The 26,375-nt window shown below is 57.1% G+C and overlaps 3 protein-coding genes across 10 annotated transcripts; 2 read left to right on the plus strand and 1 right to left on the minus strand.

Moving 5' to 3' along the window:
• Window positions 1–244: 244 nt before the first annotated feature.
• NUDT22 (nudix hydrolase 22) lies at window positions 245–4,207 on the plus strand. Of its 3 annotated transcripts, none has more exons than XM_073351765.1 (6): window positions 245–543; window positions 1,833–2,346; window positions 2,585–2,692; window positions 2,770–2,867; window positions 3,507–3,600; window positions 3,856–4,207. In XM_073351765.1, the coding sequence occupies exons 2-6, from the start codon at window positions 1,879–1,881 to the stop codon at window positions 3,958–3,960; spliced, it is 873 nt and encodes a 290-aa protein (XP_073207866.1). In that variant the 5' UTR covers window positions 245–543; window positions 1,833–1,878; the 3' UTR covers window positions 3,961–4,207. The 3 variants fall into 3 exon arrangements, with proteins under 3 accessions (XP_073207866.1, XP_073207865.1, XP_073207864.1); XM_073351764.1 differs by lacking the exon at window positions 245–543 and adding an exon at window positions 613–698; XM_073351763.1 differs by lacking the exon at window positions 245–543 and adding an exon at window positions 818–1,359.
• A 13-nt stretch (window positions 4,208–4,220) lies between these two features.
• On the plus strand, window positions 4,221–11,860 carry TRPT1 (tRNA phosphotransferase 1). 6 transcript variants are annotated; one of them, XM_073351767.1, is made up of 7 exons: window positions 4,221–6,666; window positions 7,355–7,569; window positions 8,788–8,957; window positions 9,299–9,476; window positions 9,696–9,752; window positions 9,969–10,079; window positions 10,613–11,860. In XM_073351767.1, the coding sequence occupies exons 2-7, from the start codon at window positions 7,362–7,364 to the stop codon at window positions 10,633–10,635; spliced, it is 747 nt and encodes a 248-aa protein (XP_073207868.1). In that variant the 5' UTR covers window positions 4,221–6,666; window positions 7,355–7,361; the 3' UTR covers window positions 10,636–11,860. The 6 variants fall into 6 exon arrangements, with proteins under 6 accessions (XP_073207868.1, XP_073207874.1, XP_073207871.1 ...); XM_073351770.1 differs by lacking the exon at window positions 4,221–6,666 and adding an exon at window positions 6,721–6,948 and having other exon boundaries at window positions 7,355–7,436; window positions 9,302–9,476; XM_073351769.1 differs by lacking the exon at window positions 4,221–6,666 and adding an exon at window positions 6,722–6,948 and having other exon boundaries at window positions 7,355–7,436.
• Window positions 10,374–24,351, minus strand: FERMT3 (FERM domain containing kindlin 3). Its single transcript, XM_073351760.1, has 15 exons — window positions 23,915–24,351; window positions 22,604–22,771; window positions 20,951–21,184; window positions 20,288–20,413; window positions 19,866–20,034; window positions 18,616–18,718; window positions 18,191–18,298; window positions 17,470–17,604; window positions 17,282–17,331; window positions 16,898–17,022; window positions 16,210–16,316; window positions 15,680–15,895; window positions 15,151–15,275; window positions 14,704–14,845; window positions 10,374–11,400 (listed from the first exon to the last, which is right to left on the minus strand). Exons 2-15 carry the CDS (start codon window positions 22,761–22,763, stop codon window positions 11,221–11,223), a joined length of 1,980 nt encoding a protein of 659 aa, XP_073207861.1. The 5' UTR covers window positions 22,764–22,771; window positions 23,915–24,351; the 3' UTR covers window positions 10,374–11,220.
• Between the last annotated feature and the right edge of the window lie 2,024 nt (window positions 24,352–26,375).

Below are 26,375 nucleotides of genomic sequence, written 5' to 3' on the forward strand. Positions count from 1 at the left end.
ATAAAGTGGTGTGGGAGGAGCTGTCTGGGAGCTTGAGCCATCTAGTCACATGCTGGAGACATAGGGTGGAATGGGCAGGGAGCTTGAGCCACCCAGCTGGGTCTTGAGCCATGGGGTGGCATCTCTGGTGGGGAGCTACAGCCACCCAGCTGGGTAGCAGAGCCATCAGGCAACACAGCTGGCAGCAAGCTAGAGCCACCCAGCTGGATACTGGGGGCATGGGGTGGCACAGGCGGCAGGGAGCTAGAGCCACCCAGCCAGATACCAGACTCTCGGTGCAGCACAGCCAGCAAGGAGCTAGAGAGGTCCCTTCCAACCCTGATATTCTATGAGACCCCCAGCTGGATACTGGAGCCATGGTGCAGCGCAGCCGGCAGGAAGCTAGAGCCACCCAGCTGGATACTGGAGCCATGGTGCAGCGCAGCCGGCAGGAAGCTAGAGCCACCCAGCTGGATACTGGAGCCATGGTGCAGCGCAGCCGGCAGGAAGCTAGAGCCACCCAGCTGGATACTGGAGCCACGGGGCGGTAGAGGCAGCTGGGAGGTAGAGCCACCCAGACAGACACCAGAGCCATAGGGCGGCACAGCCGGCAGGGAGCTACAGCCACCCTGAACCAATCAGCGCGGCCGCAGGCAGCAGCTGACTTCCGGGAAGGGGGCAGCTGGGGCCGGGCCGTGGAGCTGGAACTGGAGTTGGAGGTAGCGAGCCCGCCGCGGAGCCCGGTGCGGGGCCGCGGAGCGGAGCGCCCGGGGCTCCCGCGCTGGGGCCGGGCTGTGCCGTGGGGTGAATGGCCGCACAAGGTGCCAGGGGCAGGCTGCCCTGCAGGGCTGGGGTCAGCCGGCAGCAGCCCCGCCCCCGTGCTCCTTGCCGCCGGGGAGGCGGGGCTGTCCGGTTTATGGGCAGCCAGGAGAATAGAGACGGGGTCCAGGGCTCCCAGCTCTAACCGCTAGACCCCATTCCCCTCCCAGAGCTGGGGATAGAATCCAAGTGTCCGGGATCCTAGCCCCACCCCCCAGCTCTCATCAGTACAGCCCCAATTATATGTGTGTGGAGTTTAACTGGCAGCTTTGGGGTCTCACCCGTAATGACCCCACCATCCCTACGGGCCCCTTCCCCGGTCAGAGGGGATGGCATGAGCCTGTGGTACTTCCCCTCTAGGAAGTGGCTGAAGCCCAATCCCCACCCCAATCTGCTCAATGCACCAAGCAGCCTTAGGGCACACGCATTCTGTGGGCAAGGGGCTTCTCAGTGGGATGGGGGAGGTGTGCGGTGCCCATGCAGCCAGCTTGCCGGGGCAGTGGGATGGCATGTGGGGCCCGTGGGGCCCTCTCTCTGGGGCAGTGGGAGCCAGATCTCCAGGTGAGTGGGGGAGGCTTAGTGCCCCTGGGGCCAGGTCTCTTTGGCAGTAGAGGAAGGGGGGTGTCATCCATGGGCCTAGATCTCCTGGGCAGGAAGGGGGCATGCAGTGCCCATGGGGTCAGTTCTCTGGGGCAGTGTGGGGAGGTACAGCATCCATGGGGCAATCAGGGGCATGTGGTGTCCTTGGGACCAGCTTTCTGGGTGGGTGCAGTGCCTATGGGGTCAGCTCTCTGGGGCAGTGGAGGGCATGTAGTGGACATGGGGACAGCTCTCTAGCTTAGGTGGGGGAGGGGTGTGTGGTGCCCATGGAACTGGCTCTCCAGGGTCAGGGGAGGAACACAGTGCTCATGGAACCATCTCTTTAGGGCAGTGTGGGGCCTTGGTATCCATGGGTTTGGCTCTCCAGGGTGTGCGTCATGGAGTAGTAGTCTGGCAGAGAAGCTGAGTGATCCCCATCTTTTCCTCCCTCCCAGATGCCCTGAGTCTGGTGTCCAGGGACAGGGGGCACAGGGAAGCACCATGGACCCTGAGATCTCCATCATGCTGCAGTGTCCGTCTCCCAAGGGCCTGGCAGAGACAGAGGTGCAGGCTGAGCTCTCCCCAGCCTACAACCGACGCCAGCTGCCTGGGGGCCAGGCCTGGATCGACGCTGTCTGGGAGGCCCGGTGCAGCCACAGCCCCTGGCTTTTCAACGGCTCCAAATTCCGGCTACACTCAGCCCAGCTGGATGGGGGCTCCCTGACCTTTCGCCTGGGCCTCACCTGCTACAAGGACTTCCTGGGCACCAACCGGGCTGGCATGGCCAGGCACCTTCAGCAGCAGGGGCAGCAGGACTTTGGGGACAGCCAGGCCTACCTGGCAGAGCCACTGGGAGTGGGTGCCATGGTGCATACTGCCGATGACTGCTTCATCTTCCTAAGGCGCAGCCTGAGGGTGGGCGAGGCACCTGGCCTCGTAGACATCCCCGGGGGGCATCCTGAGCCACAGGTGGGTCCACCCAGCACCCCTAGAATGGAAAGGCCCCAGCTCCCATTCCCCACCCCCGATGCAGCCAGTTCTCCCCCACCCTGGGAAACCTTAAATCCCACTTCCTGCCCCCACTGCACATCTCCTGGACTCCCTGTAAGCGCAGGGATGTTTTTTTCCCTGGCATCCACCTCCCTTGCTGTGTTCCACTCCAGAGGTGGCTGCATTTCCTGACCCTGGGCTCCTTCCTCTGCTGCAGGCTGTGGTGGGGGACGTCCCAGAAGAATCCATCCGTTCGGAGGATCTCCCCAGACAGATGGTCGTCAAGGAGATCTTCACCTCCATCCTGCGGGAGATCCGAGATGAGGTGAGAGATGTGGAGTATTGGCTGTTGGTGTCTCTGTGCTCTGCTGCCCTTCACTAACCTGCCTCCCTGCTCCATAGGTCAACCTGTCACTGCCCACCCTAAGCCAGCCAGTGCTGCTGGGCATTGCTCGGAACCAGACCAGCGCAGGTCGGGCCAGCGCTGAGTTCTATGTCAGGTAATGGGGCTAACTCAGTGCACAGAGAGGTCCTCGGCTACAGGGAGAGCTCAGGAGGCAGAGGCCCGGTTTGGCAGATCAGGCGCAGGCACTGTTGATTTCACTGCTGGCTTAAACCCATTTCCTGACTGTTTGGATCTAGAAGCTAGAGGAATCCTGAAATTGGTGATTGATGGGATGGATCCAATCAGAAGTTGCGGTGCAACCTCCCCCCACATGCTGGGGCCCTGGCTTCCTCTACCATATCCTCCCTATCCCCCAGCCAAAATAAACGTACTAGCATGGTGCCAAGACTGGGGCCTCACATTGTGCCAGGTGCTGCACAGACACACAGTGAGACAGTCCCTGCCCTAAGGAGGTCGCAGTCTAACTAGACAGAAGAAGGATAGTTATCCACATTTTACAGATGGGTAAACTGAGGCACATAGCAGGGATGCCACTTGCCCAAGGTCTCAGAGAGAGTCGGTGGCAGAGCTAGGAATAGAACCCGGGTGTCGTGAGTCCCAGTCCTGTGCTATTACCACAAGGTCAGGCTTCACCTTTGCTGCCCATAGAGACAGAGAATAAACAGGGGTAGCTGCCATTGGACCGCAGGCCCGGTTGTCTCCGTTCTGCTAATGGAGCTGCCCCATGTCCCAGGTGCAGCCTGACGTCGGAGCAGGTGAAGCAGAGATATGAGATCGGGGGGCCTGAAGCTCAGGAATCCACTGGCATCATCTTTATCAAGAGAGAGGTAAGGAGAGGGCACAGCCTGGCAGATGGGAATAGAACCCAGGAGTCCTGACTCCTGGTCCCCCTTCTCCAATCCACTGGACCCCACTCCCCTCTTAGATCTGGGAATTGAACTCCGGAGTCATGGGGGAGTCCCTGCTCTCCCAGCTCCTGTGGTCGATAAGGGTCACACGTGAGCTCTGGGTGGTGCCGGCAGGTACCCTGCCTCCCTGCTCCCTGGTACTGACCCCGTGGTGTCCCTGTGCTTCCCCTGCAGGACGTCCTGACTCTGGAGCAGACCGGAGAGATGTGGAGGGAGCTGTGCCCATCTGCCAAGGGGGCTGTCAGACTCTACACCCTGGTGCAGGGTGGGGGGCAGTGACAGGAAGGGTACCGACCTCCCAGGTCACTATGGGGCTTATCTGTGCCAAATTGGGCATCGACAGACCCTGCAAGCTCTCTGCACACGCCAGCCCTATGTCATGGAGCCAGCAGGAGGGGGATCACTGCAGGACCAGACTCACCTTTCCAGGGGCAGGGCCCTGCCCTGATCTGGGTCCAATTCTGGCTGTTTTACCCATTGCTGTTGAGAACCCATCTCCCAATAAAGAATTTATTCTTTGACTGCAGTGGCAGGTGCTAAGCCTCTGGCATGATCCCATTTACCAGAATGCACTGGGCTGGCCCAGCCTGGAAGGAGGCAGCAGCACCTCCCCATACCCTCCTATCTGGATGATCTCAGCCAGCTGCCACCAGAACTGAAGAGAGAGAGAGAGAGTGGGGGAGGGACTGGCTAGCTCAGGGGAGTGTGGAGTGTGATTCGGGGGTCTTTCCCCTCTAGGGGGCACTGGCACTTGGCCTTTCCCCAAGGGCTACATGAGCTCTAGGGGGAATCCCCATGCCCCAGAGGGGGGCTGGTGCACCCTGGAGACTCTGATGGGCCTGGGGCACCATCCCCATGCTAAGGAGGATGAGGGACACTGGGTTCCCCAGCTCTCTGGCCTGCATTGTCCAGTCTAACTATGCGGCAACCCCTCAGCCGGCCCTCTTGCCCCAGGGCTGGATACAGTACTAGTCGCTCATGATGATAATACAGAGGCTTCTGCCCCATCTCCCCTCCCAGAACCAGGGAGAGAAACCAGGAGTCCTGACTCCCAACCCCATGTTCTAACCACTGGACCACACACACACCCCTCAGGTAGAGAGGGGACAAAATTCCTGGGTTCTGTCCTGGGCTCAGTGGGATGTGGGGGTCTAGTGGTTAGATCTGGGCAGGATCTTTCCCCAGTCAAAGCTGGGCAGTGGATGGGGTTGGCCCTGCATACCTATGGACATCCCATTCATGTCTGGAGGCGTCAGCCATAGGGGCCCTGGAGACATTAATCCTGGTCTCGGCCGGCCCGAGGGCAGCTCAGCCCCTAATCGGCTCAAGGAGGGGTGAATGGCTAGTTTGATGGTGAGGCCTGGAATCCCAGATGATTAATTGTATTCAAGTTGCCAATAAGCTGGATAATCGGAGCTGAGTGGAGGGAACGCCTAAAGCTTTGAGATGCAGCCTTCTCTCACGCCATCCCAGCCTAGGATCGCCCCTGTGGGAGCCCATGGACTATGGATGGATACTTCCCACCAACCCCATCTGTCCTGAGTCCTCTTGGCCTTCTCCCCATAAATTGCATTAATCTGCCGTGCCCCAACCCTGGGGGAAACTGAGGCACGGATAAGGTGATGGATGTGCCTGATGTCACACAGTGAGGTGGTAAAATCAGGAATAGAATCTACACATCCTGATGCCCAGCCCCGCTGCTGTAACCACTAGGATTCCCTCCCTACCCAGAGCTGATAGTAAACTTTATCATCATCATCATCATATTCTTTGCAACTGCCTTGGCTGGTGGAATGAACTAGGTCAAGGGTGCAGGAGTCAGGGCCTCCCCCAGCTGTCCATATCAGAGGGTGGTGCTGCGGAAAGGGCTCTGTGCTTCAAGGAGGTGAAAGGTGACTCTAGGAGCACAAGGTGCTGCCACAAGCCAGTCTGACTCACTGAGTCACCTCCTGCTGGCCAGGGGCTGCTGTCATGGCCTCAGCTACCCTCAGCCCCTGCCCCCAACCTCAACTTTAACCCCTAGACCCCACTCCCTGCCCCGTGCTGAGGATAGAACCCAGGAGACCTGACTCCTAGCTCCTACCCAGAGAGTGGATTGCACAGTGTAGGGTACCTCATCCTTAGCCTCAGTTTACCTGTTCTTAATTTCACCCCATTTTTTCCTCATTTACCCCCCATAACACCCTCTTTTCCTGCCCTTCCCCATCTCCCATTGCCCTGGCTTAGGGTGGGGCTGGCATCTGGGACGATTCCTTCTGTAGCAGGGCTGTGGCCCTTCAAACCCCCTTTGCAAACAGGAGACCCAGCAGCTGGCGGCCAGAGCTGGAGCTGCCTGCAAAGCAGGTCTGGGGCGCCACCATGTGTGGCCAGGCAGCAGTGCTGGGCCTGCTGCAGGGTCTGGACTCAGCCCAGAGTAGAGAGGGAAGGGGGCGGATGGATAGATGGGGATAGGCAGGCAGGTGGAGAGAGTGACCTGAAGAAGAGCCCTGTGAAAGCTTGGGAAGTAGGTCTAATAAGAGCTATTACTCCATGCGCCCTGTCTGACTCAGATAGGTGGGCCTGGGCCTAGACAGACAGTCAGAGGCAGCGGTGGAGGATGAACCCTGCTTCCAAGAACCCCTGCCCCCCCAGATTATTCCACCTTTGCCCAGTAGGGGGAGTCTCCCCCCGCCCACAACAAGTGCCCCTGGGGCATGTAGGAGCTGGAAAACCAGGCTAGTTGGGTGCCCACGGCTGACCAGTCCTACCTGAAAGACTACAACTCCCAGAAGCCTTTGCGGCCCAAAAGCTCGGCCTCCAGGCCACGACCTTGCCCATGATGCTTGGTGGGTGGGGCTGGAGCAGTTGAGTTCAAGTTTGCAGCTGTGGTTACTGGGAGACTGGCAGTCTGGTCTGGTCGGGACTGGGACTGGGTGACTGCCCCCGGCAAGGGAGCGCTGAGACAGAGGAGGAGGGGAGCGAGAGAGCTGGGGAGTCAGATTGCTGGTGGGAGAGTGGGATTGGTTGGGAGGGGGTCCTGGGGGAGGGAGACAGGACAGTGGGATTGGTGGGGAGAGGGGGCAGGAGAGTGGGATTGGTGGGCAGGGGCTCTGGGAACAGGGTAACTGCCTTTAGGCATTCTAGGAAGGCTGAGGCTGTACAGAGCCCAGGAGCAGGGTGGGAGCGACTAGCATGGATCCAGGGGGAGCAGAATCTCAGCAGCCCCTCCCTAGGGCTCCTGGGAGAGGGAGCCGGAAGTCTGGGAGTCGAAAGAGGCACCAGGACCAGGTTAGAGCTAGTCATGATTTCCCCTGACCCAGACTCTAAACCCCAGTCAATCTCCTCCCCTGGCTGAGCTGGTGACACCTGTCTCCATGGCCAGACTTCTTGCAGGGGTTCTCCCCTCCAGTTCAGGCGTGGTTGGGTGGGGGTGGCAAGAGCTGACAGGAACCCCTCTCTAGGGGTGAGTTGGGACTAGAACCCAGGAGTCCTGGCTCCCAGCCCCCCTACTCTAACCCATTAAACCTCTCTCCTCTACCAGAGGTCGGAAATAGAACCCAGGAGTCCTAGCTCCCAGTGGCTCATTCAGCCCTTTCTACTGAGGCTGGTAGTGGTGTGTGGGGGGGGGGGCGGGGGTTCCCTCGGGGATGAGCCCTCACCACTTCCTCCATTCTCTGTCCCCCATCTCTTTCAGAATCCAGATGTCCGTCTGTCCAAAGCCTTGTCCTATGTTTTGCGTCATGGAGCAGCCCAGCTGGGGCTGGAGATGGGTGCTGGTAAGTGCACCCATACTCCCATGCATTTGCTCCCCCTGGCCTTGCAGGCAGGCTTCAGAACAGCACCTCTCCCATAAAGAGAGAGCTACTGAACCCCAGCAGAAAGGACTGAGACAGGGGACCCTCTGCTTAGGTACAACCCGCCATGCTGACATGGGATCCCTGGCCTGTGGCTGCCCCTGGCTCTCCTACCTGCCCCTGGGGCCTGAAAGGTCAGGGGGTCATTATGGGGGGCACTTGGTATTGATGCATGTGCTCCCTGCTCCTAGGGAGGTGGTGGGAGAGAGAGCACAGAGAAGGGGACTAAGGCTGGGCCTGCTATCCACAGACTCATTGCACTAAACAGCCCAGCCCCTTGCTCCAAAGGGTGTTCCCCCTCACAGGTTACTGGGGGCAGGGGTGTGCTGACATAAACTGGCCTGCCCTCTGCTGGAGGGCCCATGGATGGGCACTGCCCCAGGACACCTGGGTTCTTCAGCCCCTTAGTACCCTGGGTTGGATCTGAGGAGAGCCTGAGGGGTGTGGTAAGGGTTAGGGCATCATGTGGAGGCCAAACTGGTCTTGTCCCTCAGTCACCCCCAATGGATTGCATAGGGAGATGATGGAGTTAGACAGATCTTGGCATAGTTGGTCTAGGGGGGTGGGAGATGGGGTAGATCAGGTCTTGGCCTTGCCAGTCAGAGGAGGGATGGGTTAGAGCATGTGAGGACAGGTTAGAGTATGTGAGGACAGGTTAGGTCTAGGCCTTACCGGTGGAGGTTGGAGGGATGAGTAGGAGCTGCAAGGGGGTGTCAGTCTCGGCTGCACTAGTTGGGAGTGCAAAGGGGGTTTAGATCTTGGCCTAGCCAGTTGTGCGGGAATGGGACAGGGCATGCGAGGAGGGGCAGATCTCACCCTTGCTGGTTGGAGGAACAATGGTGTAGGTGGGGGGCGGGGTGTTGTGCAAGGAGGGAGGATGAGGTAGGGCATGCAGGGGGCAGGTCTAACCCTCGCTGATTATGGGGATGGGGAGGATGTGACAGGTTGAATGAAGGGGTTGGAATGTGGGCAGGGCAAGCCAGGGGGTCAGGTCTTGGCCTAGCCCATCGAGGGGGGGATGGGGCAGGGTGAGCGAGGGGGACAGGTCTCTGCCTAGCCCGTTGGGATGTGGGAAGGGGGCAGGTCTCTGCCTAGCCTATCATGGAGGATGGGAGAGGACAAGGGGGGTAGGGATGCCAGGCCTCGGCCTAGCCCATCAGGGTTTGGGGGTGGGGCAGGGCAAGCAAGGGGAACAGGTCTCGGTTTAGCCCATCAGGGTGTGGGGAGGGGGCAGGTCTCGGCCTAGCTGATCTCATCTATCTCCCCTCCCCAGATGGGTTCCTAGACGTGGCTGCCCTGCTGAGCCTGCCCCGCTTTGGGGGGGTCTCTGTGGCCGATGTGCGACACGTTGTGGAGACTAACGAGAAGCGCCGCTTTGCCCTGCGCCCCCACCCTAGTGATGGGCGCTTGCAGATCCGCGCCAACCAGGGGCACTCACTGCAGGTGCTGGGGGAGGGGTGATGGGCAGCAGAGAGGAATCCCTCTTCTGGGGAAGTGGCGGGGGGCAATTGAGTGGTGCGGGCAGGGGAAATCCTACAACCTGGGGCCCAGAGTGCGGGGGATGGGTCAGAGCAGGATAATCACTCTCCCAGGATTAGGAGGAGTCAGGGGGCAGGACAAGATCCTTGCTTCAGGGAATGGGGGGCAGGGGCACCTAGGACATAAGAAGGGGCAAGAGAATGGGGGCTGGAGGGATGCCGAGAGGCTGATGAGGGCTAAGGAAAGCACAAAAAGGGACTCTAGGCCAGAAGCTCCATTGTGATATCCCTCCATTCCCTCACCAGCAGGTGTCAGAGCTAGAGCTGATCCCACTGCTGGAGCCCACAGCCCTACCCCAGACCATAGCCCATGGCACTTACCTGCGGCACTGGCCGGCCATCTGCCGAGGGGGCCTTTCCCGCATGGGGCGCAACCATATCCACCTAGCACCTGGGCTGCCCGGGGATGGACATGTCCTCAGCGGTGAGTGTGCATGCTGTAATGGGGAGAGAATCTAGGAGTCCTGCCCCCCTGTCCCTGGTGCAGTAATGGGGAGCTCTCTTTGGGGGTGGAGGGCTGTGGTCCTGAGGGACACTGGTGGCTCTGTGTACAAAGCACAGTCAGCTGGGGGGGATGTGGGTGGGTCTGGGAGTTGCTCCCCATAGCCTGCTTTTGACCACCTCTTTGACTATTGATCCCCAGGGATGAGGCAGGACTGTGATGTGGCTATAGTGATTGATGGGCCCCAGGCACTGGCAGGTGAGTAAGGGGACAGGGAGGGCAGTCTCCGGTGGAAACAAAGAAGGTTCCTCAGCCCTTCCAACTGAGGCACCTTCTCAGCAGCAGAACCCAGGAATCCTGGCTCCCAGCCCCATCCTCTAACCACTCAATCCCAGTCCCCACCCTGAGTGGAGGATAGAACCCAGATGTCCTGGTTCCAATGGCCCTGTGCCTGTGCATTGCTTCCCCATGCAGATGGGATCCAGTTCTATCGCTCAGCTAATGGTGTCATCCTCACACCGGGTGATGCTGAAGGCCTCTTGCCTCCCCAGTACTTCCAGAGAGTCCTGCAGCTCCGGCCTGACAGTAAGGGTCTCTCCCACCCTGCCTCCTACCTTCTTGGGGGGAAAAAAGAGGGGATGGCTTGGCACTGGGGGTGGGACAGTATAGACCTCTCCATTACCCCCACCCACTAGAAAGAGGGGAAGGGACTTGTCCAAGGTCATATTGCAAGTGGGGCGGAGGACCTAGCGGTCCTGGCTCCCACTACCTCTGCTCTAACCCACTAATTTCCACTCCCCTTCCCACGCTGGGGATAGAACCCTGGAGTCCGGGGAGTCACTGTAGAACCCTTCCACAGAGTCACGGACCTGCTCGACATGGTGAGAGCTTGGTTTATTACTCTGTGTTTGCAGTCCCAGTTGACGTGCCCGGCTGGCAGCTCGTGGCAGAATCCAAGTAGCTCTGGTTTTGATCTGTTCCCAGGGAGTGGCAGAGAAGTGCCCATGAGCCGATGGAGGGTGGAGGGTCCTGTTATTCCCTGGCATAGTTGGCAAGGGCAGGCAGGTTCAGGAAAGCCAAATTCTGCCAACCCATTTCTGAATCCTTCTCTCTTTCAGGGCGTTTGCTACCCCTCGAGTGACTCTCACAGGGTCCAGGGCCATGGCATGGAGGAGAATCAGGCAGGAGAGAGCAGTGTAAAATAAAATCCCTATTGTTCCATCTGCTGCAGGCTCTTTAACCATCTCTCTTCTGGATTTGCTTGCCTTGCTTCCCCGCGCCCACCGCTGGGGTAAGGCGTGCTGGCTGGGGACCTGTATTCCCCCTCCCATAGAGCACATGCAGGAGTGCTGGGGTGGCAGGGAGCACGAGAAGGGATGGGTGGATCAAGGGGTGGCTTGGGCTGGGGTTGTGTAGGCCATTGTGGGGTGGTGTTTGAGGAGTAGCAAGTGTTGGGCTGGCTGGGTTGGTTAGCTGAGTGTGTATGGAAAAGTGGAGACTGGGGTTGTGGAGCATGGGGGGAGTGGCTTGGGAATGTGTGTGTAGGGATTGGTGGGCTGTGTTGTGGGTAGGAGGGAATGGGGGTAGGGGACTGTGTTGGGTGGGTATGTTGGGGATAGGTGGTTGGGATGGGTGGGTGAGGGCTGCTCCCTCCCTGTTGGCGGGGCCAATGTTGGTCCCTGCTGCCCCCTGGTACCCAGCAGGGGATAGGAACAGTGCTGAGTGCTCACAGGGCCTCGTGGCCCCCTGTCAGCTTGTAGAAAAGCTCCTCATCGAGGCCCCGGCCCTTGTCGGTGGAGCGGGTGGACAGGAAGATGTACCCCCCGATGTACTCGTGCACGATATTGCACCTGGCCGACACACAGCTGAATGCCACATTGATGTGCTCATCAAACTCAATCGCCACCTGGGAGAGAGGACAGTAGTGAGGGGCTGGTTGGGGAAGAGAACACAGGAGTCCTGGCTCCCACTTTTTAGTGTTGTTAGAAACTGGGGAACCTTTTGGGGAAGAAGTAGCCTGTACCGGGGGAGGATGGACTCCACCTTAACCAAAATGGAACCAGATAGCTGGCATGTAAAATTAAGAAGGTTGTAGAGGAGTTACATTTAACTTTAAAAAGGGAAACAACACAAGAATGAGGATGTTTGTTAGATGGAAATTAAAAAGAACAGTCACGGGGGTACAGTGCGGCCTGCAGTCAGCATGGAGACTACTTAAAAATACCATAATAGAGGCTCAGACTAAATGTATACCCCAAACCAAAAGAGACATGGCTAAGCAACAGCGTATTGGAGAGGAAAAGTCACCCTTTAAAATGTCAGGTTTCAGAGTAGCAGCCATGTTAGTCTGTATTCGCAAAAGAAAAGGAGGACTTGTGGCACCTTAGGGACTAACAAATTTATCTGAGCATAAGCTTTTGTGATCTACAGCTCACTTCATCAGATGCTCAAATAAATTTGTTAGTCTCTAAAGTGCCACAAGTTCTCCTTTCCTTTAAAATGTGGAAGTCAAATTCTAATGAGGAAAATAAGAAGGGGCACAAACTCTGGCAAGTAAAATGTACAAGTGTCATAAGACAGGCCAAAAAAGAATTTGAGAACTAACTTGCTAAAGATGCAAAAACTAACAATAAGAATTTTCTTAAGTACATCAGAAGCAGGAAGCATGTCAGACAATCAGTGGGGCCACTAGACAACCAAGGTGTTAAAGAAGCACTCAAAGAAGACAAGGCAATCACAGAGAAGCTAAATGGATTTTTTGCATGGGTCTTTGCAACAGAAGATATAGGGGAGGTACCCATATCAGAGCTATTCTTTTTGGGTGACTAATCGGAAGTATCGTCCCACATAGATGTGTCAATAGAGGTGGTTTTGGCACATATTACTAAAACTAAACAATACTAAGTCACCAGGACCAGATGGTCTTCACCCAAAAGTTTGAAGGAAGTCAGATATGAAATTGCAGAACTGTAGTATTTAACCTATTGCTGAAATAAGCCTCTGTAGCAGATGACTAGAGGATAGCTAATGAAATAGCAAATTTTTAAAAAGGCTCCAGAGGCAATCCTGGCAATTACAGGCCAGTAAACCTAACTTCAGTACCAGGCAAATTGGTAGAAACTGTAGAAAAGAGCCCAATTATCAGACACAGAGATAAATACACTTTATTGAGGAAGAGTCAATATAGCTTTTGTGAAGAGAAGTCATGGCTCACCAGTCTGGTGTGATGATTAAGGGTATGGAATGGCTTCCATACAAGGAAAGACTAAAGATTAGGGCTGCTCAGCTTAGAAAAGAGACAACTAAGGGTGTGTGAGAGATAAAGGTCTATAAAATCATGAATGGTATGGAAAAAGGGAATAGGAAAGCGTTATTTACCTTTTTCCACAATACAAAAACCAGGGGTCGCTGGATGAAATTAATAGGCAGCAGATTTAATACAAACAAGAGGAAGTTCTTTTTCACACAATCCACAACTAACCTGTGGAAGTCATTGCTATGGGATCTTGTGATGGGCAAAAGTATAACTGGGTTCCAAAAAGAACTGGATAAGTTAGTGCTGGATAGGTCCATCAATGACTATTTGCCAATATGACCAAGGACATAACCTCATGCTTGGGGTGACCCTAAACCTCTGATCGCCACTAGCCAGGTGGATCACTCCATGCCTCCCGTGTTCTGTACACTCTGGCTGAAGCTCTGATATGGGCCACTGTTGCCCAGGATACTGGGCAAGATAGATTAGGGCTTGACCTAGTAGGGCAGTTCTTATATTCTTAGAATCAGTTACAAGATAATAGGGTTAGAAGAAATAGCCAGAATGGATTTGTCAAGAACAAATCATGCCAAACTCACTTGATTTCCTTTGTGGACAGGATTACTGGCCTAGTAGATGGGCCATAGTCCCACATGACACACTCATAAGCAAACTAGGGAAATGTGGTCTAAATAAAATTACTATAAGGTGGGTACACAACTGGTTGAAAGACTGTCCTCAGAGTAGTTATCAATCATTCACAGTTGAACTGGGAGGATGTATCTAGTGGGGCCCTCCAGGGTTCAGTCCTGGCTCCAGTACTATTCAATATGTTCATTAATGACTTGGATAATAGAGTGGAGAATATGCTTATAAAATTTGCAGATGACACCAAACTGGGAGGGATTGCAAGTACTTTGGAGGACAAGCTTAGAATTAAAAATCACCTTGACAAGTTAGAGAAATTGGTCTGAAATCAACAAGATGAAATTCAATAAAGGCAAGTGCAACGTACTACTCTTCAGAAAAAAAAAACCAAATGCACAATTACAAAATGAGAAAGAACTGATTACGTGGCAATGTTGCTGAAAAGGATGCAAGGATTACAGTGGCTCACAAACTGAACGTGAGTGTCAGCAGCTGCAGAAATGGTTAATATTATTCTGGGGTGGTGCAAGAGTGTTGCATGTAAGATATGGGAAATAACTGTCCTTCTCTGCTTGGCACGGGGGAGGCCTTGGCTGCAGTACTGTGCCCAGTTCTGGGCACCACATTTCAGGAAAGATGGGAACAAATTGGAGAGAGTCCAGAGCAGAGCTACAAAAATGATAAAAGGTTTAGAAACCCTGATCTAGGAGGGAAGGTTAAAAACACTGGGCTTGTTTAGTTATGAGAAAAGACTGAGGGGACCTGCTAACAGTTTTCCAATATGTTAAGGGCTGCTATAAAGAGAATGGGGATTAATTGTTCTCCATGGCCCCTGAAGGCAGGATAAGAAGTCGTCCTTAATCTTCAGCAAGGGAGACTCAGGTCAGACATTAGGGAAAAACTTTCTGACTAAGGGTAGATAAGCTCTGTGACAGGCTTCCAAGGGAGGTTGTGGAATCCTCATCACTGGAGGTTTTTAAGAACAGGTTCAACAAACACTTGTAGGAATGGTGGCGGTTTATTAGTCCTGCCTCAGCGCAGTGGGCAGGACTTGGCGACCTCTCAAGGTCCCTTCCAGCCCTACATTTCTGTGATTCTGTAGACCCCACTTGCCTCCTAGAGCCAGGCAAGAGACTCCAGGAGTCCTGGAGCCCATCTCCACCATGCATGGGCACTGGAGAGGAGAAGACCCAATACAATCGTGTCTCCTAGGGCATTCCCCTACACCCCCTCTCCCTGTGCCAGACTCCATAATGGCTTGGCATTGCTCTTTATAGGCCCCAGCAACCCCTTCCCTGCACTGACCTGACGGATGTCCCAGTTGACATTCCACTGGCGCATGTTGCTATACCGCCAGGTTTTCACCATGTCTCCCACGCCCAGGTCAATTCGGATCAGACGATTATTGGCGATGCCCAGGATCTCATCCTTCCTACTGCCCTTGAACCTGTGGAGCATGGAGGGGCTGGGGGTCAGGACTCCTGGGTTGTATTGCAGTTTGGGGGTGGCAGTCAATGGATTGGAGCAGGAGGGGCTGGGGGTCAGGATTCCTGGTTTCTATCCCTAGCTGAGCGGGGAGAGGAGTGAGGTTGAATGGGTTGGGGCTGGAGTGGAAGGTCTGGGCTTCGGGACTTCTGGGTTCTATCCCTGACTCTGTAGAAGTGTGAAGGGGGGTCCAGTGGTTAGAGCGGGGTGGGGGGGGGTCAGGACTCCTGGGTTCTACCCTTGGCTCTGTGGGGAGGGGTGCCTCACCTGACCACAAAGTAGGAGATGCCGAAATCAGGCAGTGATTGCCAGGCCTGGATAAACCTCATCTTGGCCTCGGTGAGTGAGAGCTGGGCCACATTCTGATGGGCCTCCAGGATGCGCGGGGTTAACTGTGGGCAGGAGACATGGGTCAGTGTTCCAGTGTGTTCCAGGCCTGATCACTGCTTGGATGGGAGACCTCCTGGGAGGTTGGGGGGTGTGCTCCCATCACAGTCATTGCTGGCCCCATTACCCAAGTGCAGCAGCTGGGGGTGCTGTGCTGTAGGGGGCAGGGCAGGGCGGGGGGCTCAGTGCAGGGCACTGTGCTGCAAGGAGCAGGGTGGGGGGCTCAGTAGGGGTGCTCTGCACTTGCAGTCCTGGCCCCATTACCCAAGTGCAGCACTAGGGGGAGCTGTGCTACAGGGGGCATCTCCTCTTGCAGTCAGTGTTGACTCCATCCTGGGGCCAGGGGTGCTGTGCTTCAGGGAGTGGGACATGGAGCTCAGTAGGGGTTGCTGCCCCAACCCCCACCTACTTGTTTGGGCTTGAATTTCTTCTGGTAGCGCGGGGACACCAGCCACTGGGTGCCTATGGCCTCGGCATCGGGGGCCACGGGCGCGTCAGGACTGGCTCTCTGCAGCTGCAGGAAGGACAGGATATTCTGCACCTCAGACTGATACGTGCTGTCTGCCATGGTTCGGCCTTTGGCTGCCAGCCGGCACCCTGCCATCCAGCGGGCATACTGCTGCTCCTGCAGGGGGGGAGGAGGAGGAGGAAGGGAAGGGAGGGAGTTAAAGGAGGGGGAGGCACTAAAGACCCCCAGCTGGGACCACCGCTGCAATGCATCTTAGTAGCCAGACCCTGCAGCCCCTTTCTAGAAGATAATCCCATTCACCCACCAATTTATAGCCCCACTGCAGCCCACCTTTTATGTTGTAATCCCACTGCCCTTTCACTCCCCACAACTCTCTTCCTACATGGTACAACCCAAATGCATCCCCCAGTGTGAGTCCCTAGGGTATAACCCACCCCACAGTCTGATCCCACTGCTGTCCCACAACTTACGTCCTCACAGCGCAGGTACACCTCGCTCATCCCCTCCGGAGAGGGCACCAGCAGTTTGATGCAGAACTTTTGGCTTGAGACGTTGACATCCGGTACCACCTCACAGCCTGAAATTGGTGGCAGGGGGAGTGGAATGCAGCATAATTGGTAATTAAAATGCTTTATTGTGTCTGCAAAAATACCTCAAAATCCCATGGGGCTGGGGGACAATCTTTCGCCTCTGTGTTGACCTATGGAACTACTTGCCACACGAGTTTTAAGGAGGCCAAGGCTTCAGGGAGATTAGATCTGGCTGTTAGTTGATGCCAGAGACCATTGACTGGCTGTGAATGGCAGGGGCCAGCAAAGAAAATCCTGTCCTTTTACTTTCAGTTAACTGTGGAAGTCCCTGCTACTGGCGTGCAAAGGGCCCAGGAGGTTGGAACAGAGAGGATGTGAAAGGGATTCCCCTGCACCCTGAGCGCGGACAGCAAGACACCTTCATGCTGCAGTTGGAATATACATGATGGGAATCCCGCCCAGCATTGCCTGGTGAGGGGAGCTCAGTGTTGAGGGAAGGCTTATGTTCAGTTCTCTGAAGCAGCAGACTTTGTGCGAGCTGGGACACAGCGGGCTGGATGAGCCCATCTGTCTGATCTGGGAGGATGTGGGGAGAAGAGATGCCAGGGAGAGGGGATACCGTACTCACCCTTGAGACTGAGCTGCTGTACGGGCTCACCCAGGGCCTCCTCACGGCTCTTGTAGTAGGAGATGGAGGTCTCTTTGAACATTACCCAGTACTGCTTGTAGCCCTTCAGCGTCAGCTTGCGGGGCCTGTGGAGGGGGGCATCAATGCCAAGGTGGAGGGGGCACAGTTGGACACTCCCCAGATGTGGGAGATACACACAGTCCCCCTAGGGCCCTGAGCTGTGACATGGGATGGGTGCAACAGGATAGCTTGGGGGATGGGGTCAGGCATGTTATTGGCACTGTGAGCACTAGACCCCACGTTGCTCCCAGAGCAGGGGTAGAACCCAGGAATCCTGACTCTCAGCCCCCACCCCCAAAGTGAGGATGAGAGTCTGAAGCTCACCTGAATATCCGGAGATAATCCTTCAGCTCAGGGATGGTGGTGAGATTTTCCTGTCAGGAGATCAAGACACAGTCACCCCCTGCTACTCCAGTCCGGCCCCCCGATGCCCCTCAATCCTGCCACCTCCTGATATTCCAACCCTGGATCCCCCCACAGCGCTGCTGGTGCCCCTCACATCCGCCCCTTACCAGCATGTCCGAGGTTGATGTCCCCCCCTCCAGCTTGACCTGGAGGTTGGACAGGGCTGAGTCCAGGTCATCCAGGCCTTGCTCCCCGGCTGGCTCCGTGGGGTCAGCACTCAGTGAGAGCTTGTTGATGTGATACTGGAGGGCAGGGGGAGGCCGGTTAGTTGGGGAGGAAGGGGAGGGAGATCTTCACCGCCCCACCCACCCAGATAGCCCCCACATGGGATTGGCCACTGGCTTGACCTGGCAGGATGGATCCTTGTTCACCTGGGTGGGAGAGCTCCAGACGTAGTTAGTCCTGGCCCCACTGGGTGAGCTCTGGGGAAGACAGACCCCAGCCCAGCTGGGGGTGGGATGTGGAAATATATTGGGTAAGGGTACTCTGTAGCGGGGAGGGGCTAGATCCCTACTAGGTGGGAGTGCTTGGGGGACAAAGGGGGGGGCAGATGGATCCCAGCCCAGGCGGGTGGGAGGGCTCCAGGGATGGTTACTCCTGGCCCCACTGGGTGAGCACTAGGGAAGGTAGATCCCAGCCTGATTGTGGGGTAGGCGGGGGTGTTCCATGGCCGGGGAGGGGATGGATCCTGGCCAGTTGCGAGTGCTTCATGTGAGGGAGGGAAGGGGATGGCTGTGGGGGAATCCCTGGTAGGTGGGGGTGGATTCCAGCCCAGCAGGCGGAGGTGGATCCTGGCCTAGCTGGGGGTGGGGGGCGGAGGTCCAGTACCTGCAGCGCAGCGAAGACCATCATCTCCTCCTCGGTGCTTTCGGTCTCCTCCAGCAGCACGGCCCAGCGTGCCTGCTCGTACAGCTGGGTGATGCGCACTGCGTCGTACTGCAGCATGGGGGACAGGAAAGGTGGGTGGGGGTTAGGGAGTCAATGGGGGAAATTAAGGGGGAGGAGCGGGGAGGGGGTGGAACAGGGGTCTGGAGGAGAGTTGGGTTGGGGTGGAGGGAAGGAGGGGTCCTGGGCTCCAGATCCAAGAAGTCAGTGTAGGTTTGAGGGGGGAAGGGAAAGTCTGGGGAGAGATGATGGGGTGTGATAGGGGTTGGAGTAGCCAGGACAGGCTGGCTATATTTGGGGAGTGAAGGATGGACAGGAGACCCCAGGGGAGAAGGGTTGGAGGGGAGGGAGGCACACAGGGGTCCCACCTTGGGCTCCAGGTCAAAGAAGCTGTAATATTTGAACCGCAGCCAGAGCTGCTCGTTCTCCCGCACGTCCTGCTGCATCAGTGACCGCGAGGAGCTCAGCCACCTGGAGGGGAACACGGGAATTGTCATATTAGTAAGAACAGGTGTGACTCAGTTTCCCCACCCACTTGGGATTGCCACCCCCTGGGTGGGAAGGGGTTACACCTTCCTCTCTAGGGCAGGGTAGATGAGATGGCTGCAGGTCTCTATCTGGGGGTGGGAATGCACCATCAAGAACTGTCCCTAGGCAGGGAGCCCTGAAGCGACACTGAGACCCCCGCTGGCCAGCCAAGGGAGGCTGAACATGTGTGACCAGCACCAGGCAGCTGGAGATCAGGGGACAGGAGGCGGCTTCAGCCTGGCCCACACTTAGCCCGGCAGAGCTCTGTGGGCTGGGGAGGGAGAGGGCAGCGTCGCCGCAGAGCGTGAACCCTCGTGCAGATGCTCTGATCCCAGCATGGAAGGGCTTTGGCCACCACAGCTGGGGAGAGCTCAGCTGATGGAACCACTCCCATGTGGGTAGAAGCTGCATCCCCCGGCAGGGGTTGCGGGAAGCTCTGCCAGTCAGGCCTGGGCTAGGAACTGGGCTGCCCATAGAGCACTCATAAGGCAAGTCAGGGTTGGCTCTCCCCGTGCCCTGTCGCCGTAAGGACGGAAGGCCTGCCCACCGTGGGGTGCCCCCAAGGGCTCAGCAGCGATGGGGGAGGGAGGGCTCACTCTTGGATACTAAGGGTAACACTCCACCCTGGTCTAGGAGTGAGACCCCAGCCAGAAAACAGGGGAGACTGGCAGGAGCCTAGGGAACGGGGCAGGTGGCTGCCAGCATGGACTCCAGGCTGAGCCTGGCTTTCCGTGCTGCGCTAAGGATGCTACGACGCTGGGTCCCAGGGGACTGGTAAACACTGGCTTGCTCTGAACAGGCTGCACTGGGTCGCTTCAGGGCAATCAACGCAGAGGAACCTCTGGGGAGATATAGAGAGACATGGGAGTCTGGAGTCCAGGGCCCCGCCTAGATGTGCTGGAGTCGCGGGACTCATCCTAACTCCATGGCCCGGCCTGCCCGGGCGCCGCTAGAGGTGACGGGGGTACAGATTGCCCTGGAAATCCATGATGGGACCCAGCTGTGGTGCTGCCCCCAGGCATAGAGCCAGCAGCCGCAGCTCTCCCGGTGCCCCTCAAGCCCAGCCTGCAGCCCCCCTCTCTCCTCTCACCGGCTGTTGATCTGGGCCTTCTCCATGAGGTTGCTGGGCCGAGGCATCTTCAGCACGTGCTCGGGGCTCAGGCCAGTCCAGCTCACTGACAGCATCCGGTAACAGGCCTCGGTGGTGGGGCTGTCCGAGAAATGGGCCGGCATCCCCCGGAACGGCTGCTGCTCCGCGCCTGCAGGGAAAGGGAGGGCTTCTGCTCTGTGCACAAGGGGGGGGTTAGCGGGGCCCAGGCAGATGCCCGCTGCCAGGTGCACACACAGTAGGGCAGGCTCTCACACCACTGCTTGTGCTCACTAGTGCACGTACCTTCTGGCACAAGCACACAGGGGTGCTCTCACATGCACTCACTCACACACACGCTCACCCCAGCACTCGCAGGGAAGCACACTCACATGCCCCTGCCCACCCCCTTCGCCCGCACTCACTGGCTGGCAGCACCACCCCGCTGAGGTCAAAATCATCCTCTGTCCCCAGCACCGGCCCCTTCCGCTTCTTCTTGTCCTTCTCCTCAGGCGCCCGCAGCAGTGACAGCTCCTCGGCATGCCGGATACCTGAGGGGAGGGGACATGGGGTGAGGGAGCTCCCCAGTAAGGGGGCCTTCCCCCATCTTCCCCTTATTCCATCTGTCTGGGCCCCCTGCCCCTCTCCCCCAAAAGCCCCATCCCTCCTCCCCGAGCCCACCCAGGCTTTTCTCCCTACTTTTGCTCCCCTCACCCCTTTGTGCCCCCCTGCACACCTCCCCGACCCCTGCTCCTCCCCTTACCGCTCCCTGGGTCACCTCCTCACCCCAGACACTGGCCCATCTATGCTCCTACTCCCCACCTGGGAAGGGGCAGCCAGGGGAGAAGAGCCCCAGGTGCTAGGTAGATGTGATGTCACTAATTTGTCATGACTCCCCATGCACTTTTTCCAGACCACTTTAAGCACTGTCCCCTGCCCCACACCTCCAAACCCCCTACCCCTCTGCACCCTTTGCCTTTCCCTCCTCCACAACTCCTGCCCCTCCCTGATATTCACCCTCGATGTCTACCCCCAGCATCCTTCTCCACCCTGGCCCGTCTATGCCCCATCCCCACCCGGGCACTCACTCAGCACCCGGCAGATGCCAGCCACAGCACGGAAGACGGGCTCAGAGAAGCTGGCGTGGACGCGGATCATCCGCCGGTTGGGCAGCTGCAGCCGCACAGGCTTGTGCTGAGGTGTGTACCGGAGACGGGCATCTGCCTGCAGCCCGTACTTATCCAGGGTCCAGTTGGTCTTGAGCAGCCAGAGTTTCTTCTGCTCCCACCAGAGTGCATGGTCTGACCAGTTCTGCTTCACCTCTGGGGGCAGAGCACAGTAGTTTGCACAGGGACCCCTTGTCTGGCACTGAGATGCAGCCACCTCTGGCATGGGGCATGGGGGCTGTTAATGGAGGGACCCCTCGCCCAGCGCTGAGATGTAGCCAGTGCCGCCTCAGGGTGGGATAGAGGAGGTAGCTCCCAGTATAAGGAAGATGCTGCAACCCCAGGAGCTGAACTGCGCAAGCCACCCACACGCAATACAACTACAGACTTCTAAACCAGAGCCATGGCTACTGGGGCAGGGTCCTGGCTTCCCCATGCTAACCACTAGGCCCCATTCTCTTCCTGGAGTTGGGAGAGAACCCAGGTGTCCCAATTCCCAGCCCACCTTTCTCTAAGCCACTAACCCCCCACCCCACCCCACCAGAGCCAGGAATAGACTCCCGAGCCCTGAAGGCTATTTATAGCCATAGGCTCTGGCTAGCTGGCCCCTTATCAGCCTCCATCCAGGGTATGGGCCTCACAGTCTCCAGCAGCAGCTACAGCTGCTATCTGGCACTGCCAGGGGAAGGTCCCCATACCACATAGCCTGGCCACAGGAAGACATGGCACAGGCCCACCTCGTGTCCTGGGCAGATAAAGAGACACTTCCTGTTGCATTGGTCCCTGGGTGCCCCCTCCCACCAGGCCCCAGGCCCCTCCCTCGCTGGTACCGAGGGGAGTAGGGAGATGTGGACAAACACTGTAGGGGAGTACAGGACAGAGGGAAGCACTTGGGGACAGACAGATGGATGGAGGGGGACATGTGGGACTGACCAATGGATCACTAACACCTAAAGAACAGACAACTGGGCAGATTAGAGCCCAGACAGGCGTTCCAGGGTTGGCCCACCCCCTGGGTAGCCCCCATGCCCACAGATGGCAGGTGCTTGTTTCCCTGACACAGAGGGCAATTCTGGGGTAATCAAGGGGGTAGGAGGCAGTGCTCCAGCCAGACCCCAATCTTGCACAGAGTAGGAGGGGAGAGACAGGAACTGAGGGTGGAACTGGGCGATTGGGAGTCGCTTCCCTGCATCAGGGCCATGACTCAGCCTGCATCATGTGAGAGACTGGCAGGAACAGCAGGAAGTGGGGGTCTAGAGGTTAGAGCAGGGGGCTGGGAGAGGACTCCTGGGTTCCGTTCCCAGCTCTGGGCTGGGGGGGGGGAGGAGAGGGAATTTGAGGTGCCCTAGGGTAAAGGGTTGGGGAACCCCCTCTGATGCTAAGATGCGTGATGCTGGGAATCCAGCATCTACTGGCTACTAGAGGGGGAAGTGCAGCAGGGAAATTAAAGGGACAGAACCCCACCATCCACGCAGGGGCTCACCCATTGTGGGGAGAAGTGTGTAAAGTGGGGAGGGGATGGAAGAGGACACCCCTCCATGTAACCCACAGCAGCAGGGGGGACCCCACACTCACTGATCTTATCCACAATCTGCAGCATGATGCCCCCAATGTGTACATCCCCGGTGACTCGCAGGGTGAGGGGCTCAGCCTCGGGCCCCAGCTCCTCCACAGCCACTCTCAGCTCCCAGGAGGCATCGATGTAATCCCCGCTCGCTGTCTTCAGCCCAGCCATGGCGAGCCCTGGAACGAGTGCAGTGCAAGGGTCAGGAGGGAGACAGGACACCGGAGTTCTGTGCGCTCCTCTGGAAAGGGAGCAGGGTCTAGGGGGTTAGACTAGGGGGCTGGCAGTCAGGACTCCTGGGTTCTATCCCCAGCTTCAATTGTCAGCGTAACAAGGGTTGGGGGGGGCAGCTTGTCCCTTTCCCGCTCTGTAGGTCAGTAGCGCTGGGGTGGTACAAGGGGATGGAGGGGTGAGAACGACTTCACAGTTCAGCAAGGGACACTTCCCGCCCCTGCCCATTGCAGGGAGGGAGAGGATTTGCCTTCCCCCAAAGCATAGGGTGGAGGCAGAAATAGCTGGACCACTGCTCCCATACAGCAGCGCTAGGCTGGCCCAGTGTTGTGTTCAGGGGCTGCAGGGCACAGGATCACAGGCGAGATGGGAGCCAGGGAATCCCAGTCCCAGCAGGAGAGAGGTGGTGCTGGGTGGGCCCCTGGAAGTCTGTCCTGCAAACAGCTGACCAGACCAGAGAGCCAGGGTCAGGACTCACGGGTTCTATCCCCAACACTGGGAGGGAAATGGGGTCAAGTGGGTTAGAGCAGGGAGGGCTGTGAATCAGGACTCCTGGGCCCATTGCTGACCATAGTGGGTCGGGGGACACACCACCAATCCTTCCCAACTCAATAGTTCTCACTCCCCAACCAGAGCTGGGGACAGAACCCAGGGATCCTGACTCTCCATCCCCCAGGTTGATATACAATCACAGTTTACCCCTGAGCCCTAGCTCACAGCTGAAGACCACAAGGGCTAATACAGATCAGCAGCTCGGTAAATGCCAGGAGCCCCGGAAGTAGGGTATAGAACCAGGCATACGAAGAGTGAAGCCTGGCCCCAGGGACAGCCCCCCCACATCCTTTCAGCTGCCCAGGAGGAATTCTCCTATAGCTTGGTAGGAAGTGCCATGCATCTAACTAGATCACACCTCCATGCAGCCCATCCTCAACCTCCATCCAAAATTGGGTCCCCTCTTCCACTTCAGTGAAAGATTGTGCATAAGGGCACGTGGCAAATTGGTGGGGCAGGACAGATGGAGTGGGACCTGCCACGACACTGTAAAGCGGAACCTGCCACCCCCAGCCACCACCGCGCAGCCAGCCCCTTACCGATCCCGGTGTGGGCTCTGTCCGAAGCTCCCGGAGCTGTTAGCTCATCTAGCACGGATAGGGATCCAGCCTGGGCTCTGTCTCCCTTGCCAGCGTGCCTCCTGTCAAATCAGTCCAGCCCGTTGCTCTAGCCCTGGGCGTTTCCCTCCCCCTCACACTTCACTTCCTCTCAGCCGCTGAGCACTGTTTGCTCAACAGCTCCAGGGCTCTGCATTGTGTTTGTCTTGGGTAGGAAGTCCTTTGCAGCAGGGCCCAATGGCAGCTCAGGCACCTGCCGAGTCCCTGGGATTGCTTTAGAGTAACACAGCCACACTGCTGTGAGCAGTGTGTACGCCCTTCCCAGTAGGGACTCTCTCGCGCTTTGTATTTGAAGCGCCTAGTACCACAGGGGCCCTGATCTGAGTTATGGTTTGTGTAGCACCCAGCACAACAGGGCACCCTAGCTCAAGCCGGGGGGGGGGGCTACAGTGCCTGGCCCCAGGGGGGGGCATCCCTTTATTAAACCACAGAAGGACAGAGAGCAGCTATTGGAGCACAAAGGGAAAAGGGAGCCTCCCTACAAATTTTCCTCCGCCCCACTGAGCAGCACCTAGTGAAAACACAGTTAGGCAGTGGAACTCAGGGCCACATGATTCCATTACAGGCCAAAGGTTCAGGAAGGATTTCAGTTCATTCGGGGGCTAATCAAGCAGGTGGCAAGAACATATGAGGGAAATGAATGGGAGCAGAATGCTGACAGGTGTTCAGTGGGGGAATGTGTCCTGCAGGCAGGACAGCAGGGTGACTTGAACCTTCCTCTGAAGCAGGAAGCACTGGTGGGAAGACTGATTCACTGGGCTGATTTGGTTTTGCAGTTCTTATGTTCCCACACCACTGTTGGCCACTGGAAGTTGGGAAACTGTTGAGAAGCATCCAGCTCTATGTTGCAACTGTGTTTGGCGTGCTAGGGCACTTATCACTTCTCCTACCACAGAACACAGGTGTCTTGCTTCCCTAATTTTCCCTAGGTCACATGTTTTGGCAGAGAATGGTGCAGTCCCAACTCTTCTCTAAGCCATTGGACCCCACTCCTAAGAATGGAGCCCCAGGAGTCCTGACTCCCAGTTCTGCTCTAACTGACCCCTCTCCTCCTAAAGTGAAGTGCAATCCTCAAAGCTTGGCTTGTCAGCATAAGACTGCCAGCCAGTGCAGTCCATCAGCACAACTCTGGGAGAGGGAGGGGGGAAAAAAAAAAAAAAAAGCCTTGATCCCAGTTAACAACCAGGCCCCTGCTGAACACAGAGCTGAGTGGGTGTATCTGAGCAGGAGAGGGGAATGGGACTGGCTGCGTGGAAAGAGGGGGCATGTCAGACCACACTTGAAGTTGGGGGAAGCTGATGGGATAAGCTAGAGAGGGGGAAGTTTGAGCTGGGTTGGGGGATCAAAGAGGTATTTAATTTGCACCTGCCTGTCCTAAACCCTCCTGTAAGGAGAGAGGTGCAGATTTGGCCAGGCCAAATGCAGAGGAATAGCGCACATCATTTTAGAGACCATTTTGGTGCATCACACTGGGATCTGAACAGCTAAGCCTGCGTCACATTGCTAGTTCCTGTTCTGCGGTAGAGCCCCCTTCCTGCCTCTGTGGGTGCTGTATTTATAGCAGCGGAAGTTCCGTTCAGGCACAGCCTCTGGGGAAGGGGGATGGGGATGCAGCTGCTAAGGTCCCCCAGGGAAGAGGGTAGGTGCACCTTGCAGCTAGGATGGGCTGGCAGGAGAATCAGCCCACTCGCTGCACTGGGGCTACAGAGTTCTGCCTTTTTAAGGTAGGAAGGAAATACACCCAATGCTACAGCTCCCTCTGCTAGTGGGGAGTATGAGGCACAGCAATATCCCCCCCCAGCCCATGTCACCCCCTGCAATGTCATAAAGTGCATGACAGGGGAGGGGATCCTGTAGGGCAACAGGCTGGGGCAGGGTAGCCCCTAGGGGCAGCTTAATACTCCCCTTGCAGAGTGAGCCCTGTTACCAGGGTGTTTGTCATCTCTCCTGTGTAGGATCTTCACAGCAACCAGTCCCCTCAAGACAGGGATTCCAGGAAAGAACCCAGAAATCCTGCTCTCACAACAGTAGTACAGACTCTGGTCTCTATCTGTTCATGAGCTTAAAGGCTACAGGCCAGCTGCTGGACTGGTGCCAGCATAACCCTGTTAGCTTGTGACAGCAGCAGAGGATCCAGATCCCGCCTGTCTGGCTACATACAGAGGCATGTCAGAGAGAGACTTCCTGTTTCACTTACTGGCATGAGACAGATACAGCCACTGACAAGTGAAGCCAGGTGCCTTCTAGCACCCCCTGTGGGATGGCTAGCTGCAAAGCACTCTGGCTGCTAAGAAAGGACATGGACATGGCTGGGATCTTGAAACAGACTTTCCCTTGGTTGTCTTGTGGGGAGGAGGGACAGACACAGACCCAGAAGCACCGC

This window comes from Lepidochelys kempii, chromosome 7, assembly GCF_965140265.1.
Source record: "Lepidochelys kempii isolate rLepKem1 chromosome 7, rLepKem1.hap2, whole genome shotgun sequence".
NCBI classification, from domain to species: Eukaryota; Metazoa; Chordata; order Testudines; family Cheloniidae; genus Lepidochelys; species Lepidochelys kempii.

Bases quoted from the DNA above. Each gene is read 5' to 3' on its own strand.
- NUDT22 (XM_073351763.1), top strand. From the start codon at position 1,085: ATGACCCCACCATCCCTACGGGCCCCTTCCCCGGTCAGAGGGGATGGC. The intron at 2,347-2,584 runs GTGGGTCCACCC...CCTCTGCTGCAG, and splicing joins GGGGGCATCCTGAGCCACAG to GCTGTGGTGGGGGACGTCCC. The intron at 2,868-3,506 runs GTAATGGGGCTA...CCCATGTCCCAG, and splicing joins AGCGCTGAGTTCTATGTCAG to GTGCAGCCTGACGTCGGAGC.
- TRPT1 (XM_073351767.1), top strand. From the start codon at position 7,362: ATGTCCGTCTGTCCAAAGCCTTGTCCTATGTTTTGCGTCATGGAGCAG. The intron at 9,477-9,695 runs GTGAGTGTGCAT...ATTGATCCCCAG, and splicing joins GGATGGACATGTCCTCAGCG to GGATGAGGCAGGACTGTGAT. The intron at 9,753-9,968 runs GTGAGTAAGGGG...TTCCCCATGCAG, and splicing joins TGGGCCCCAGGCACTGGCAG to ATGGGATCCAGTTCTATCGC.
- FERMT3 (XM_073351760.1), bottom strand. From the start codon at position 22,763: ATGGCTGGGCTGAAGACAGCGAGCGGGGATTACATCGATGCCTCCTGG. The intron at 18,299-18,615 runs GTGGGACCCCTG...CCCATGCTGCAG, and splicing joins TCTTTGACCTGGAGCCCAAG to TACGACGCAGTGCGCATCAC. The intron at 16,317-16,897 runs GTGAGTACGGTA...CACCAATTTCAG, and splicing joins ACAGCAGCTCAGTCTCAAGG to GCTGTGAGGTGGTACCGGAT.